The 18,085-nt window shown below is 32.7% G+C and overlaps 4 protein-coding genes across 9 annotated transcripts in view; 2 read left to right on the top strand and 2 right to left on the bottom strand.

Annotated features, from left to right (window-relative positions):
* LOC144842648 (transmembrane 9 superfamily member 2-like) overlaps window positions 1-18,085 on the bottom strand; it is a 119,394-nt gene that overhangs the window by 26,228 nt on the left and 75,081 nt on the right. The gene's annotated exons all lie outside the window — the stretch shown is intronic.
* LOC144842685 (beta carbonic anhydrase 1-like) overlaps window positions 1-18,085 on the top strand; it is a 307,431-nt gene that overhangs the window by 253,988 nt on the left and 35,358 nt on the right. The gene's annotated exons all lie outside the window — the stretch shown is intronic.
* LOC144842644 (transmembrane and coiled-coil domain-containing protein 3-like) overlaps window positions 1-18,085 on the bottom strand; it is a 48,800-nt gene that overhangs the window by 2,431 nt on the left and 28,284 nt on the right. For all 5 annotated transcript variants that reach the window (XM_078699133.1, XM_078699132.1, XM_078699131.1 and 2 more), the window contains 5 exons: window positions 16,387-16,576; window positions 13,745-13,939; window positions 13,038-13,174; window positions 721-871; window positions 482-561 (listed from right to left, as the gene is read on the bottom strand). In XM_078699133.1, the coding sequence (XP_078555259.1) occupies window positions 482-561; window positions 721-871; window positions 13,038-13,174; window positions 13,745-13,939; window positions 16,387-16,576 (753 nt within the window). The remainder of the gene's footprint in view (window positions 1-481; window positions 562-720; window positions 872-13,037; window positions 13,175-13,744; window positions 13,940-16,386; window positions 16,577-18,085) is intronic.
* Window positions 4,044-11,863, top strand: LOC144842683 (uncharacterized). 2 transcript variants are annotated; one of them, XM_078699211.1, is made up of 2 exons: window positions 4,044-4,150; window positions 5,540-7,051. In XM_078699211.1, the coding sequence occupies exon 2, from the start codon at window positions 5,545-5,547 to the stop codon at window positions 6,385-6,387; it is 843 nt and encodes a 280-aa protein (XP_078555337.1). In that variant the 5' UTR covers window positions 4,044-4,150; window positions 5,540-5,544; the 3' UTR covers window positions 6,388-7,051. The 2 variants fall into 2 exon arrangements, with proteins under 2 accessions (XP_078555337.1, XP_078555335.1); XM_078699209.1 differs by lacking the exon at window positions 5,540-7,051 and adding an exon at window positions 9,403-11,863 and having other exon boundaries at window positions 4,053-4,150.

The following is an 18,085-nucleotide window of genomic DNA, read 5'->3' as shown; positions in this document are numbered from 1 at the left end:
ACAGTTATTGTTATAATGGAAATTGCTGAAGCAGTTCAAGTCGGCCCTAAACCATCTTGGCCTCAAGTCAACTCCGCCTTGCATCAAATTGGCGTCAGGTCAACTCGGCCCCAAGTGAAATCGCCCAGAAACTTATCAGTCAACTTGGCCATAAATATGGTATGTTACACAAAGAGTACTAATACTTTTATACATTTTTTACATTGGATAGCTGTCCAAAAAAAAAAAGGTCTACTACCAGGTTTCAGATTTAAAAAAAAATCTTTCAATAATAATCGACGATGATTGGCCATCACAATTTTGAAAAATTGCTGTAAAACAAGGGGATGTTCTTGGATTTATGTGTTCTAAAGATGATTTACTATTTAATTAAAATAAGTGAATAATTGGAAATAATTTAGGCAAAAAGTTGACATGGGCCAAGTTGACTTATGGGGCAGAGATGGTTTAGGGCTGACTTGAATCACATTTGTTATCATACCTTTGTTATAACCACAATGAAGGTTAGACTAAGCAGGATACTGAATTCATATAAAACAAATGTTGGGAAAATGTGCAAACCTGAAATGATTACAATTATGCTTTTAAAAATATAGTCATTCATTACTTTTAATTTAATTTCAATATGAAATCACAAGGTGCAGATTATATCAATATTATTTATTCATTCACACTAAATTTCAGCTATATGATTGAAAAAGACTAAGTTTTTTGACTAACCAATAGATGTAAAAAACAATGCTGAAAAGAAGTCTTTAAGAGGTTCTGTGATATGCTGTATCTCATCTACCAATGAGTGTCCTTGAGTACTGAGTATTGCACCAGCCAAGAAGCACCCTAATTCCATAGAGATTCCAAATGAGTTGGTTATCTAAAACAAAATAATATACAAATGAGTTAAAAGATTATTGTAGTGGTGTATCATTACATATTTACTATTTCAATCGACTATGACAGGGACAGTTTTAACAAAGTATTAAATCGCAAATGCAAAAAATAATATACAAATGAGTTGAAAGATATTTCATGAGTTGAAAGATTGACTGCTTGAAGTATAAAAAAGAGCAGTCAATCTTTCAACGAATGAAATATTCTCTCCATTCAACGAAGACATTTTAAAATGATAAATGAATGAACCTGCATTTATTCAATTTATCATCATATCGTCATTGACGAATAGACCGGGAAGCTAGGCAATTCAAAAAGCTGAACGTGCAGTAGAGCTCATTAATTAATTTTTCTGTTAGGTAGGGATAATTCTAATGACACAATTCATAATTAACCAATCAAATTGCAAGAATAACAATTAAAACAGGTGTTATTTTTTAGAGCAAATTAGTACTTTTAAATTGACAAATAAATTTCCAACATGCTTTCTACGTAAACAATTTTTTGTGTGTGTCTGTGTGTTGTTATCTATATATAAATTTACGTAAGGGCAAAATTCGGTAAATCGCGCGTTATTTCTAAAAGGTTTACTCGATGGTAAATAAAGTTGGTTCGTACTTTCGTACTGATTTTAACCACCTGATGAAACCCTGTTTACTAATTAAATTGAGTTAGATAATTAGTTATTGACAATTAAAACAAATTTAGGTTCAACGATTTTCCCCAAATATGGGTGTTTTCCGATCGTGGTATACACTGTAAATGGATGTCCATCTTGAAAAATACCTGCACACAATAATACGAGGATGCTTCACATTTACTTATCTCCTCCTACGATAATTGTTTTTTTCAATAGCTGTAAAGCTCAAGTACAGCATCATAATGTTGATTGTTGATTTTCTTGAAAAAAATACTACTTTGATACAAATGTATTGATTTGTGATGAATGGAACATTCCAATCTCTCAGTCTCAGTATAATTATTTGGTTTAATACAAGTAGGTAAATTTATAGGTCTTTGGGGATAAACTGAAAACCTTTAGATATAGTATTGCAATGGTTTGACAATACTGTAAATACGTATTAACCATTTTTGGTCGCCATTTGAATAGCAAATTTCTTACTGTGAGTGTGGGTACTGTTAGCAAATAATATATAATATATAATATATATAATAAATAAGAATGATTATTCCGCGATTTTTGCATGAGAAATTTGTAACAGAGCGTGATGCCCGCCCTCATAAGGGCGGATGTATACAGACTAAATAAGACTTATTTATTAGATATTATACATGTCACATTAAATAGAATTATGATAATATATTTTGCAATTGTAAAACATTTTATAATACATATTTAATAACAAACTAGTGTACATTCACTTCTACAGAAAATTATTTACTAACATGCTAAATTAGTTCACAAAAAAGGCCGAACAGCAACACCAAAAATCAATGAAGCATTATTCAGCACGGCCTATTCTTTACCATTGCCTCGTACTAATCTACGCCCGGTAAATTAAGTATTGTTTTTATGATATAAATTAGTATAAAATACATGTTATTAATAGGATACAATGTTAAATTTCATTAACATTTATTTGTTTTACCAGAAACAAGTTAAATATAGAAATATTATTAAACTATCCTGGTAAACACCAACACGCCCGGTAGCGCCCTGTTTATTCGGCAGATTTTACTACATAAATTGCATGAAACGAACAATTAAATATACAAACAGCATTTAACATGAAGTTGATAACATTTTTTATCATGAAAATACTATCGGTGGTCCAGCCTTAGATTAGTGTAACCGTCACAGAAAGTTGTATACATCCACACATGGACAATATTACTGTTACAGGGAAAATCGCGGATTACTCATTCTTGTGATATATATTCTTTGCTGTTAGATATATAAACACATATACAAATAAACTTCACTACTGTAAGTGTGGGTAGGCCCTACTTTTAGATAAATAAACACATAATATACAAATAATTTTTATTACCGACAGTTGCTTCTTAACGTTTGTATTAATAATTACAAAATATATAAATGTCGTAGTGGTGTATCATTACATATTTACTATTTCAATCGACAATAACAGTGGCAGTTTTAACAAAGTATTAAATCGCAAATGTTTTACTGTATTTAGTGGTATATTATTTATATTTTGTTACTGAGTGGATAAAGAATATATTTAAAAATTGTTCCTCTTTGTACCCATCCTCTTCCCCATCCCTCAACTCTAATGTTATATACAAAACACAAATTGAGTTTGTTTAAATGAGTTGAAATAAAAAATTTGGACTCATTTTGTGACAAGTTTCTCTTTCGGAAGTAATTCCCTGGGTGCTAATTTTAGTCGACTACATAAATCATTGTGTCTAATTATTCGTTTCTGTAAACGACAATGTATTATAGTCTTGCGGTACGAACATTTAAAAAAACATTTTTTTTACGCTTAAATTACTGTGTATTCGAAAACTATCTGTGGGCACGACCTAGATGGTGATCATTTTACAGCGAAGTGAGCGTTTTATGCTAAACTAATTTTTCATTTTGCACATTATTCATCAGCCTCACAAAGCATGTGAAAAAAAAATTGTTAGATAAAATTAGAAGGAATAGAAAAATGGATGGATGGATAAAAATAACAAGTCACAGGAAATAACTCAACGAAAATTAGAGAAGGAAAAGAATCATTATGAATGACATAAACAACAAAGAGCTTTATGCTGAGATGAAGGAAAGGGAACAGTGGAGGAATGAACCTGCCAGGTAACGATATATTCATTAATATCTATAATTACAATTTTTAAAATATTCTTAAAAGTGTGAAATGTTGAATTAATAAAGCTAATATAGGCTGTAAAATTTTAACTTCAATACAGTGTCCTCTAACATTCCACATTGAAACGTGGAATAGTTTGTTGTTGAACAAATAAATTAGTATGTTATTGTTACTGCCAGTTGTCTTCTATAATTAACTATGACTATATAGTAAGTCTATATATTTCAAGTGCATTTTTAGTATTAAGTGACATGTCATCAATATTTTCCTCTTGGGATGTACCTTATAAGTCTTTAAGGAAATACATAGAAACCTTCAGGTCAAATATCTATTATATTCAAATGTAATACTGTAGAAGACAACTTCCTTTGATAGGCCTAATCAGTTGTTCATACACAGTTGTCAACCCAATAGCTTTGGACCTACAATATCAACAGCTTTTTAAAATCAGTCAGTTTTGATATGTAAGTTTGCAGTCATTTTTACCATGTTATACATATTCAACAGATATGCAGATATTTGTTGAAAGTTTAGGGTTTTTATAACACACCTGAATTGTTTTAGATATCACATATGCCATTCAGTAGTTCTATTGATAATTACTGCCAATAATGAATGCTACTACTTTTTGTAACAAATTGCTATTTTTCGCACCAAAATCCTACTAGCGTCACCTAGTTTGCATATTCAAAGAAAATAGATCAATTTCTCTCGCGATATTTCATTTCTAAAAAGGCCTTCCTCTATACAAATAAGTCTAACCTAGGTTCTGTCGTTCAAATACAGTAGGTTATAAAACAAACAATGAATGTCAGTTTGTATTCATTGAATGGTGAGAATATTCCATGAGTTGAAAGATTGATTTGACTGTTCAATTTAACGTGGCAATTTACTTTCTTTCTTTCTATTTAATAGATTCTTCCTTTGTAAATAAAAACTATCACTACATTTTTGTATGCAAATTTGATTCCTACACTACTGTATGTGTTATTATACATTGTTTTTTTTAAATACATTTGGTCATTAACCCTGAGCAGACTTTTCAGTTGTTATACTTCAATCTCATGTTACCATATTAACTGTTACATTGATTTCAGATTCTGAGGCAATTAGCATTTCTATTCATCATACATTCCAATATTTATCACTGTATAGTTTCCCCTATGTTAATTTTTTTTTCTTATCAGTAGGGGGATAGTAAAATATGTATTCTTTTGTACACACATGTTTTAAATAGAGAGGCATTTAAAACAATTATGAAAAATGACTTAAAAGTTCATTTAATCCTAATTGAAACTATTGTATTATAAAAAGTAGCACATGACAGAGGAATCGGTCACTAGTGAGATATTAATATGCAGGGTTTGTAAAACAAAGTGTTATTTGGCTCACTGAGAGTGTAAATTTTCAACTAAATTGTATACAGTAAAAATTTACTGGTAATTACATTTCTGTACGTTTTAAACATTTGAGTTGATATAAAGTTTGTGGTACACCACCTATAGTATGTAGTTCTGAGACGAACTATTGAGTTTCTTGATGTTCGATCAGTATACTTCGATCGTTCTAACTCCTGTACACAGCAAGTTTGTGTTGACCTTCGTTGACAGACTTTTTTTAAAACTTTACTTTTTCTTCTCAAACAGAAATGCTCCTTGGCAGAGGTAAAAAAAAACTTATAAAGTTATTAATCATAGAGTAATCACTCATTTAGTGGAATAAGATTAAATGATTTCAGCATCATGCAAAGCCTAAATCCACATTGAATACCCTACAGTACATTGCATAAAATTAGATTATGGTAAGAGAAAACAGATTTTTTGTTTGTACCCGATTTGTAAATTATTTTTCAGACAGCATGATGTACGTTTTGTTGTTAGTGTGTGTTACTATGCAGCACCTTGAAATTACAGCAGAAGGTGCAGATGGTTCCCAGAAAACGCTGCATAAATCAATCAGATATTCAGAAGATTGTGAAATACCTGGAATTCCAGGTTTACCAGGTCACCATGGACCTGTAGGAATTGATGGAAATATGGGTATTGATGGTTATATGGGACAAAAGGGTTATTACGGTAATGCTGGAGATATAGGATTATATGGGCCAGATGGACAAATGGGACCAATTGGTTTATCTGGACAACCTGGAGTTGAAGGTATTGAGGGTCATAACGGTGCTGATGGCTACAGAGGTAATCCTGGCAATATAGGTGATCCAGGTCTACCAGGTTACAAAGGAAGTTCTGGGAAAGTTGGTACCTCAGGTCTGAAAGGTAACCCAGGTCCAGGTGAAGTACCACAAGATAATATAGTTGCATTCACTGTAGCAAGAGCAACTGAAATGTCTGCAAGGAAAGAAATTAGCATTGATTTCACTCATATATTATCAGATTTAAATGGTGACTTCGACATGGTGAATGACTCGTATACCTGTCGCATTAAAGGTGTCTATCTTTTTAGCTTTTCATTCGCATCAGATAGTACAACAAGTCCATCTGTCAATATTATACGCAATAGCACCAACATATTGAGCACGCATTCAACAAGCGTTTTTTCAGTTGTACAGACATCTACAAACATAATGGTTCTAAATCTGTTAAAGGGGGACACAATATGGCTTCGAATGGATGCTGGATCTAGCATTCACTGTAGGGGAAAAATGCTCTGTAGCTTTACAGGTGTTCTTCTCCATGCCACATAGTATTCAGAATAAATCATGCATCCTATTATTGGTAATTTAAAAAAAAAATAATCTGCTGAATTTAATATAATTACACTATGTTTAACTACCAGTTAAGTATTTTTAGTGCATAACACAAGTGGTCTTAACAGGCTTATTAAATTTAAGTCAAAGACAAAAAAGTTAATATTTATTTCATTCATGTTCTCTCCATACATTTGCATGCAAAATGTTAGCAATGAAAATGTACTGAATATTAAAGTATGTGTGAGAAATCTTGCCGAGAAAATCATGTTTACTCATATGTAAACTATAGTAGGCCTACCCAATACTTGAACTCGAATCCCACCATAGTCACAAATTAAAATAGAGGATGATGGTAGACAGTAATCAGGAGATGACTCGTTTAAGTATCACAATATAAAAACAAGAGTTTTCAATTGAACACTTATTACCGTACTTGATTCTCCTGATGCATAAAAAGAACTTAAGCTCTCAGTATAAGACAACCTGCAATGATGATTTATTAGAACAATAATACATAGTGTACTCATTTGACTTCTACTGTACTATGTTCTAACAAAATATTTATTAGAGTTAATATTTTTTTCTCATTTTGTCATTATGTATTTTGATTTGTTGATGCACAATAAAAATTAAGAGAATAATATAAATTGAAAGAATTTTTTTTTATTTAGTATTCTAAAAAAGGACTCATGATTCTTATCCGACTGGATTGCTTGAAACAAATACTTGGTCTGAAGAGCTGAAATGATGAATGAATTTGAATGATGTTATCGAAAAAGAATTTCAGTACTGAACTTTATAATTAAGATTTTTATTATTAAAATAAAAGTCTACATCAGTGTTAAGTCAATGGTTGAAAGCGTATCCGGACAACCACCCCCTGGACAATTACCACCCGGACAACTACCACCCAGACAACTACCACCCGGACAATAACCCCCATAGGACAACTACCACCTGGACATTTACCCCCTAGGACAACTACCCTCTAGGACAATTACTCCCTTAGGACAACTACCACCCGGACAATTACCCCCTAGGACAACTACCCTCTAGGACAACTACCCCTTAGGACAACTACCACCCGGACAACTACCCTCTACAACTACCCTCTAGGACAATTTCTATTTTATTTAGATTCCCTCGGATCTGGGACTTAATCCTTCAGATGTCCAGGACATGTGCGTAGACCTACTTGATGTTAAAATGTTTTCTGTTAAACTTAAACAGTGTTATACGAAAGAAAATGTTAGTGTTAGTGTTGCTTATCTTTTATTTTATATTATTCAGTTATGTATCTATCATGATCTTATATGAGTTTTAAATAACCAATGTTTGGTCTTAACCCTTTCACTGCGGCGCATTATTCCCACCTCTGTGCGTAATATATATTTAAGAAAAACATATGATATTTTAATAAATTGCAAAAAAATACTAATTGACATAATTGTGTAATTATTTTTGTGGTGTGTGATGGGCAAGGGTTAGTTTACAGTTAGGTATAAAAAAAAAAGTAATTTGCATATTGATGACGTCATGTGACGTCATTACAGGTATTTTGGATTTCGAGTTTTTTATCTATTCAATGATAAAAACTATATTTTCTATAAGAAATTCTTATGGAATATGTTTTTCCAACTGGATATTGATGAAGATACGTATAACAAATAAAAATATAAAAAAAAATTAAATTATTTTTATTGTTTTATAAAAATTATGCACAAATCAAAGTTTTGGGGCAAAATCGAGAAAATAATGACAGTTTCCAATAATTCACTATAGTACAAAAACTAACTATTGTTTCAGAATTTTTTTTTTTGTGTGTTGTGATAAACACGATGTTGCCCTATTGGGGCTGGTAAATTTGTGTTACTTTCAAAATGGCTGCCATTACGCTACTCAAAACAACTTTCCAAGATAGAAATACTATTATATATACTATACTATATATAATTAACTATAGAGGGCGCATTATTTTCAAGACGATAATACAACTATAGAGGGCCGTTTTTTTTGCTGGGAAATTTTTTTAATGACTTGCAAAATTATTCAAGTTCATCGAAAGAATATAGAGGGTGCCATATATTATAGGCAAATACGATTAAATAATTGTTTTGCCCATACCTGGTATTACCGGGTATACGTAGTGAAAGGGTTAACCAGTCTATTTAATTATATTAAATTTGTAAATTTGGGATGGGACGTCCCATCGAGAGTGATGAGTCCCCCATCAGTAAAATCCAGAATAAATTGAATATTCCCTTTGGAAAACTACCCCTCTAGAACAACAACAGACTCTGGACAACCACACCTAGTATAACTAATCTCATGACACCTACACCTTAGTCTTTTCACTTAATTTCATTTATTTTGCTTTTGACATGAAGATGCCATATAGAAATCTAGGAACACAGTTTACCAAGTTGCACCAGTCATCGAAAATCATATAAACATTTTTTTTTATTAGCCCCTTACTATCGATACAATTGGCCTGATTTTGTTCATTCTTTTTTTTTTCCATAAGAGTCATGCTCTTTAATGACATTATGCGTTTACTGCAAGTCCAGTAAATATGGAATATTGGTTTGACTGTTACCAACCCAGAGGTAGTAATTTGTCCTAGGGAGTAGTTGTCCTAGGAAGTAGTTTTCCTATGAGTATGGGTAGCTGTTCTAGGAGGTAGTTGTTCTAGAGGGTAATTGTTTTAGAGGGTAATTGTCCTATGGGGTAGTTGTCCTAGAGGGTAGTTGTCCTAGGGGGTAATTGTCCCAAGAGGGTAGTTGTCCAGGGGTAGTTGTCCTAGACCCGGTTGAAAGATCCATGAACGGTTTAATTTCATTTAATATATTAACAGACACAACTTTAGGGTACTATAAATACAAATAGTACAGCTAAAAAAAGTATATTTTGTTGTTTAACTTGCCTTATATATAAACAACATTTTTAAAAATGTTCTTTATTCATAACCTAAATTTGTTATTTATAAATAAATTGTCTTTTCTTTTGTAGAAAATTCCAAGATAAACATGACATACACAATAAGACTGTGTCTTTTCATATTAAGCCTACTTAGTGGATCTTTCAGTCAAGTAGAAATACCAGAAGAGGAAGTAAATGTCATGCCTTCCTGTGGAGTCAAGTGTGGTATCCCAGGTGTACCGGGAAACCCAGGAATACAAGGTATACCTGGTAGAGATGGAATTCCAGGACGAGACGGAATAAGAGGTGAGAAAGGAGAAAAGGGAAATGCTGGTATTCAGGGGCCTCCTGGAAAAAGAGGTCCAATGGGACATCAGGGAGAGACTGGGTTATCAGGTCTTGATGGAACCCCTGGTATACCGGGACATGATGGTGTTCCTGGCTCAAATGGACCAAGAGGTGTAGTTGGTAATATTGGACCTAAAGGTTCACGGGGACAGCGTGGTGAAAAAGGCAAGAAAGGAGAATCTGGTAGAAATGTCATAAACAATAATAACATGGTTGCTTTTACAGTTGCTAGAACTAGTGACTTTTCTTCAAGAGAAACTGAGGACAGCTTTGTTGATTTTGATCATACCACAACAGATCTTAACAATCATTTTGACTTATCAACAGATACTTTCATTTGCAAACTTGCTGGTGTGTATATTTTTACATTCACATTTGGTTCAAACACTGCAAAAACGCATTCAATTTGGCTTAAGTGGAATGGTGACAACATTATGGGAACATTTGCGCAAAGTGATTTTTCAATTACACAGACATCTACAAACACAGTAGTCCTAAATCTAGCAAAAGGAGACATGATACAACTTGTCTTGGAAGCTGGTTATGGTATTCACTGTGGCGAAAATAATCCATGTAGTTTCACAGGAGCTCTAATACACGCAACTGAATAATGCATACAACATGGCACTAGAATGTAGAAGTACAATGTTGTTTAACTAAACCCATAAAACTTAAACTTCCCAATATTAGGCACAACTTGAGATCAAAGAAAATTATTTTTAAAAAGCACCTATTACACCTGACCAAATCTGACAGATTTATGTAAAGACTGCATGACACAGTTTTATATAATTAATACAGTATATATTTATCATTTTCTTAAACTACACTTCTTTTGTTAGGTTGAAATTACATTAAAATATGCATCCTCCTCCAACATGATATTTCTACAAAAGCCTAATCCTGCCACATAAGTATAAATCATTATTGACTTAGGGTTTGTTCAGACTGACAGCATTAGGTTTGTTATCTAACAAAAGGCGTACAGTAATCCATGGCGTTAAGAGTCAAGGTGTTCAGACACAATGTTCAACATTCCAATGTCTTGCGTTAACATTCAGATCATCAGGTCCAAGAAGATAGAACTACATTAAGTATACTGTACATTAATGACAAACGCATGAAAGTTTATATCAGAAAGTTGGTTTTTTTTTAATTTCAATTATGTTACCATCAAATATACTTGCAGAATATAATAATTTTAAACATAAATATTAAACGGAAAAGTATTCATTTAATTATTATGATTTACGAAAACCATATCGCCGATGCCAAAACTGTACTGTTCTTTAAAATTAAAAACCTGAAAAATATTGACGTTTAGCAAATTCTCAGTCGTAAGCCTAGGGTACAGGTACAGTATGCTTTTGGCCTGCTAATTGTGGTTCTGTCTTTTTATTGGTTGGTGTTGACTGAAGGTTAAAATCACTGATGATTCACAAATTAGCCTTATTAAATCTTCCCCGTGCTGCTAGCTTTACTAACGTCAAATGCAAGGCGTAACAGCTGTCTAACGCTAGTCAGTGGCCCAGACACAAAAATACCTTAACGTTGTAAGTCTGAACATACCCTTAGTATGTCGAAAGAGCTATATGTAGCAAATATATGTATGTGCAAAAGCACAATTGAACCATAATATAAAGAGCACTCTTGCAATATTTATAAGTAAAGAAGACATTAACCCAAGGTTGTCAGATAAGCCCAGTCCCACATTCCATTCCCATGATGTGCACAGATAAGATAAGAAATACAAAGTGTAACACTGCTCAAAATTACTCAACAACCTGTTTTAAGTTTTCTATCTGGCCCGTACGACTGGCTCTTTTAGGTAAGAAATTGTATTTGTATTCATTACCTTTAATTGATTTTTCATATCTAATAAGTTTTATAGGATAGATTTAATAGACTATTGATTTCCCATTTTGTTTATGATAGTACAGTGTGTAAAAGACACTCACGTACCAACGATATGCATTATAGGCTACCTATATGCATTAAAGTAAGGTCCCAAACTGTTTTAGCGAGTTTGTTGTACCTTAATAGCAGTGTATTAATTACAGTGTACTTATATTGTTATTATTTTAGTGTACATCGAATTTCATTAATTATTAGAAGCAATTGCTTAGACGAAAGGCTACCGTATTGTTAAAGATATTCCAATGAATATGTTTGTCTTAGTAAATAAATGTATAAAGTGATGAAGCATTAGCGTGTTTTATATTGAATTTTTACTTAATTACCATTGCTATAGCCTTTATGTTTTGTTACGATATTATTGATTATGAAGACAATTTTGGATTAATTCGAGATCAAGAGTATACCATAACACATTGTTTTGTATTGTTTGTATGTTAGTTATCTTATATACATATATGTATTTTCTCTTTTAGTTTCAGAATAAACACTACTTCAATTGGAATAACCTCCGGAATAAATATAAATTTATTTGGAATCCTAGTTTTATTATCTTTTCGAACCGGGGTTACAAATTGGAGGCTTGTCCGGGAAACCCAATTGAAGATTTTTACAAGGGATGATACCGCCTCTCATAATTCTACGAATTTTGGTCCTAAATGAATGTGAAGATTGGCTGCGTAAATCAGTTTAGGTCAGGTCTATGAGAGACTTTATTTCTCAAGTTCGATAAGAAAGTTCATGAAATACAGGATATTGACGAGGTGGGTAGAGCCCCCCGTATCTCTCACACCTCTACTAATTCTGGAGAAAATGTTCCCATTTTGGACAAATCTGAATTTCTCTATTTTAGACACATCATTTCTCTATTCTGGACAAAATTCCTCAATTTTGGAGAAATCGGATTTCTCTATATTGGACATGCTTCCCTATTTTGGAAACAGCACTTCCCTATTCTGGACAGAAATTTCCCCATTTTGGACAAATCGAATTTCTCTATATTGGACAGCTTCACTATTTTGGACACAGCACTTCCCCATTCTGGACAGAAATTTCCCCATTTTGGACAAATCGGATTTCTCTATATTGGACAGCTTCCCTATTTTGGACACAGCACTTCCCCATTCTGGACAGAAATTTCCATTTTGGACAAATCGGATTTCTCTATATTGGACAGCTTCCCTATTTTGGACACAGCACTTCCCCATTCTGGACAGAAATTTCCCCATTTTGGACAAATTGGATTTCACTATCTTTCACTATGTTGAACAGCTTCCCTATTTTGGACATGATATAATCTGGTTATGGCCCTGAATATGTTACTGCCAATTGAGATAAACGAAATAATTGTTTTGCATATACATCACTTAATTTTCACTTAATAGAAGGTTCAAGCTATCAATGAGGCCTCTATATAATAAGGATATAGTAGGCCTATTGTGTAGGTACAATGTATTTCTTACCGTAAGCATAAAGAAAGCCAATGATACTGCACCTAGTAACAATAGCTCCTTGTTTGCCTCACCTCTGAGTCGGTAAAATATAGGTGAAACTAAATATCGGCTAATGAAGAAACTCAGCATCAACACTGACCATAGAGCTAACAAAAATTAGAATATACAAAGATTAGAAATATACATTATTCATAAAATATCTTCTGTAATCTTACAGTGCTTCAAAGTGTTCAGGCCTTGTAAAAGAAATTTTATTTCCTTTCACCTCTGATGCAGACTCAAGAAGAAAATATACTTTTAATAGTTTATTTAATAATGCCCATCCTCTAGTAAGTGTACATGTATGGTTCTTGGAAACATGAATAATGCCTTAGAAAAACTTTAACCTTGTGAAATGTAAGCAAAAACCTTTCTTTTATTTAGTATACACAACTTGGGACCATAAACCTACAATAATATAATTTTGCTTGCCTTTTGTGATGTTTTTTTTTTGTTAAACCCCTAACCTATTCTTTGGTGTGAAAATGAAAAAAACATATGGATGAATTCTAAACAATGATCAGGAATTCTGCAGTACTCCCTCTAAACTGATTGATTGAAGCTCTGTTTTTCTTTAATAATTTTAATATCTATGTAAAAATAATTCCTATTCAGTTTTTATTGACTGCGATTTGGATTTAAAAACCCATTATGATTGTTAGTTTGTTGTTACTTACATGCAACTATTTCAAATATCAAAATAAGTACATGAAAAAACTTGAAAGCTTTAGATGAAGAGTGATGTTCATGAATCACAAGTTGGTTATTAGCTCCTGCTAATGCTGGGAGTATTGCCACTAACAAACCTAGTTGAATGTCTTGTACCACCAGAATACTAAGCAAAGTACTGCTGTAATCTGTATCCTCTATATCTAAAAAATGGAAATACGAGCTTTATTAATAACAGCATTTGATGAATTGTTGGTATTTCTCTACAAATTAACAGACACTGACTGTCCCAAAACAACTCATGATATGCAGTGTATATCAGGAGTATGTAATTTACACAAATATTAAATTATTTTATCTATCTAGGGTCAGATGTCAGAATTTTATTTTTTTTTATTGCCAATTTCCATTTCTTGAATGAAAACCAAGTGAGCTGTCATTTTTTGTTATGACTCCATCATTTGGCTAACATTGAAATCCGCATTCCCTACATTTTTTTGATCTAATTTACGGTCACAAACTGTATTTTATGTGAAATTTAAATACTATATCGCCTTACTGCGATAGTTTTTCGTCTTTAAATGGTAAAAATGTGAAATATAAGTCGGCCCACTATAAGTACCATGTATAAATACCATGTATATAACACTGATACAGTTAAATGTATAGTTACATAGTTATTTGCCATTGAAACATATGTGCCATGATTTAAACCTGTGAACTCGCATAAACTATGAGGGTTTGATTGTTCAATACCATATTCAATTGTTTTCCATTCCAGGAGGCAGAGCAGAGCTGTGTGTACCCTTACTGTATATCTGTACACTTTTCAACACTCTTCTGTCGGTTAGTATTGTTGTTTACCATACATCTATTTTCATTAATAATAAATGACCTTTTTCCAATTTCTCATGTTTTCTAGTAAATTGTAATCTACATGTTCTTGCATTTCAACAGGGCATGAGATTAGAAAAGAACAGATCCCTATTTTGCAACATACATCACTATTAATCTTAACCGTTAATCATCCATTGTTTCCTCAGTGCAGATAATGAGCACTTTTAACCAAGGTAGAAATATTTAACATAGGCAAACAGAGGCAAATTGCAGAAGTAAAGCCAAAAAACCGAACAGAGGTTTTATTCCACGCATATAAAAGAGAATTAAAAATGTTATTTGTTTTTTTAGTTATCCGTAACTTGGCGGATAACTCCTTGTGTTGTATGAGATCTTCATCAACTTTTTTTTCCTGTATTATAGTTAGTCCTGTATTACATTTTAATATTGTCTAGTTTAATCAACTATCTTTCGCATGAGTTAAAACATATTTCATCATACAGACATATCATGTCTAAAAATTTAAATAACGTGGATCAATTATTTTCATCTTTACAGTAAATTTCAATCTGTTATAGCTCGTCACAATAAAAAGTGATATCTTGATTAAAATGTTTTCTGGAGGCTATTGAATTAGATACGAATTCATTTGAACATTTTGCGAATTGGATGTTGTGACATCATCATATGGTCAGTTGAATAAAAAAAGTCGGATTTTCATCTTTTGCGTCATATAGTTTATAACATTTAAAAGAGTGCGCATCTATATTTTATGTGTTGGAATCCCTTCAACATGTAAATATATTGTTGCTCAGATTATTTTCTTCCGAAATCGCTATCTCCGTGCTTCATTTTGATGACGTCACCATGTTAAAATTGGAATAAATGGCGGGTCCCGTAATTTTACCTATGCTACACTGTATGTAATATGTATACAGAATTTAGTGTATACTATATATTTAGACACAAAATAGACAGCACTAACATTCCATTTTCTTCAGGTCATAATGGCATAATCTTTTTTGTGCGCAAGATTCTAACTTATGGTGTGCACATGATTTGTCATGCGGATAACTAACTCGTCAAAGTGACGAGTTCAAATCTAGTCTTCTTTCTTTCATTCATTTTTGTGTCTCGCCTATCTCTAAAATGTGAAAACATACTGTAACATTTCATAACTTTGTCAACATATGGACATTTATGTGAAGTTGTGCACCTTCTATTTTTGCATGGCATCAGAGTTGCACAACATGACTAACGCGCGATTATAAGAATTGTTATGATTGATCATAGAATAAAAACCAAACTTAATTTTTATTGACACTTGGTAAAAGTTTAATTCATATCAATGGCAAACTTTCTGTGGATAAAAAATGGCGTGTTGTACACAAAGTTACATGGGTCACTTATTTTCATCTTTACAGAAAATTTCAATCTGTTAAAGCTCTTTAGAATAAAAAGTGATACTCGTGATTAAAACGTATTCTGGATGATATTAAATTGTAGATACGAATTCATGTACAAATTTTGCCAATCGGATGTTGTGGCATCATCGTATGGCCAGTTGAATAAAAAAAGTCGGATTTTCATCTCGTTATCATGTTATAAATTTGAATAAAAGGTGGGTCCAGTAATTTCAACTATGCTACATTGTATGTAGATACGTACGTGCATGTGGCGTTGTTGTGCGGATAACTAACTCGTCAAAGTTCAAATCTAGTTTTATTTAATATTTGTATTTTTCCTGGACATCTTACTTCTACTCAGTAATAGTTATCCTATTTAGTACAAACAAATAAATAATATAGTATACCTTCAGCTTTTCCATGTTTATGAGTAGACCCTAGAAACTTCACCACCAATGGTGTACTAGACAATGAAAGACAGGCTGCAATAAAGGTACTTTGACTTGGTGCAATATGAAGAAAATAACCACATACCAGACCAAACAGCACCATTAACATAGTCATAGACATACTTCCAAATACCGCAACATGTAAAACCTTCAAAGAAAGTACACATAATTTAGCAACATTTGATATATAACTGATGTCAGGTCTGTCTCAACTGGTTGAATTTGTTTTGCTTATTTTAGTTAAAATTCATTAAGATTGTGAAACAGTTTGTTCTGTATATTACTTACCAATAATATGAGTACAATTTTTGACAGTAGGCAGATATAATCCTGTACCCCATTTATAAGCATTGGAGAGAGGACTCCATATTCTCATTCAGAATTGCCGAACAATTTTGATTATATTATAGAGCAAATAACTTGTAATCCACAAATAAAAAAGATACAGAAAATACATATTTAACAAGGCCATATACATCGCTGCAGTCGCATGCTCAAGTTAGTTTACCGACCGACCAACCGACCGACCAACCAACCGAAATTGCTGAACATGCATAGCCTGTCACTTTTGACGTGCTCGTATAACGTAATTTTGAGTTGGAAAGTGAATCAAATATGATGACATTATTAAGGAAAAGTTGTAAAACAGAAATCGGGCAAAAAAAGTGCGTATTAACGTTTAACGTGCAGTGCACGAGCACAAATCTGGGAACTCATTGCAATTTTTTAAACGTACTCTAATTTCATAGAAAATAAATTTGATAATTTTGAAAATTTTAAGCGCATGTACGCATGCGTTATATGCGATACGCTCGTAATTATATTGCCATATGAGGCATGGCATCACAAAATCGGTGTAGTGTCGGAAATAATCATTTTTTAGATTTTTATATATTCGTAATCTATATTTAATAACCTTTAAAATGAGCCGTTGTTTATTAAAATTGGTTTAATTATATGAAGAATTGTTAATGAAAACAAAAGAGTCACTTTCTAGCTCAGGAAATCTTCATTTTGAGAAAATCAACAATGAAGTAGGAATTACCCTACGCGCCCAGTGTAGGCCTACATGTTTGTCACGCGGTTAGCGTACATCGTTATCACAGTCGCTGAAAAATGTGACTTTCCGGGCTGAAAACCAATTCTAAACGTGAGAATCCTCTGTTTATATAGATTGGGCAATGAAGGGGGGCGTTTATTTGGGGCGGGGCGTTTATTAGGAACAATACGGTACTTGTGATATTTTTTTATGAACAAGAGTTTGATATGTTAAAGATAAGTGTTTATTCTATCGTTTTTTATTGAAATTTTAAAATAGATAGGTTAGGCTGTTTTTCACATTCTGAACTTCAAGGCTAAATATCTCAAAAGTTCGACTCTGCGCCGCTTTTGCGATGCCAGGCCTCATATGATGAAATATGACCTGAAATTTATGAGTAGCAAATCTAAGAAGTTAATGACTTGCTTGTTTGCTTCTATGGTAATGCGTAGGCCATTATCTTTGAATATCTGGCATATGCCTTTTTTAATGTTTTCTGTGATGGTGTCTATGACGGCAAGGCCGTCATCTCTGTAAAGTCCTATGTTGATTCCTAGTTTCTGTTGTAACTGGTGTAACAGGAAGCTCCCAACAAGTTCACACGTTTCTGCGCCATCA

The sequence above is a fragment of the Antedon bifida genome, chromosome 5 (genome assembly GCF_963402885.1).
Source record: "Antedon bifida chromosome 5, ecAntBifi1.1, whole genome shotgun sequence".
Classification (NCBI taxonomy): Eukaryota; Metazoa; Echinodermata; class Crinoidea; order Comatulida; family Antedonidae; genus Antedon; species Antedon bifida.
The sequence above is the reverse complement of the archived record's forward strand: the minus strand, read 5'-3'. Positions and strand labels throughout refer to the sequence as shown.

Excerpts from the sequence above, each read along its gene's own strand:
- LOC144842683 (XM_078699209.1), top strand. The coding sequence starts at position 9,420 with ATGACATACACAATAAGACTGTGTCTTTTCATATTAAGCCTACTTAGT.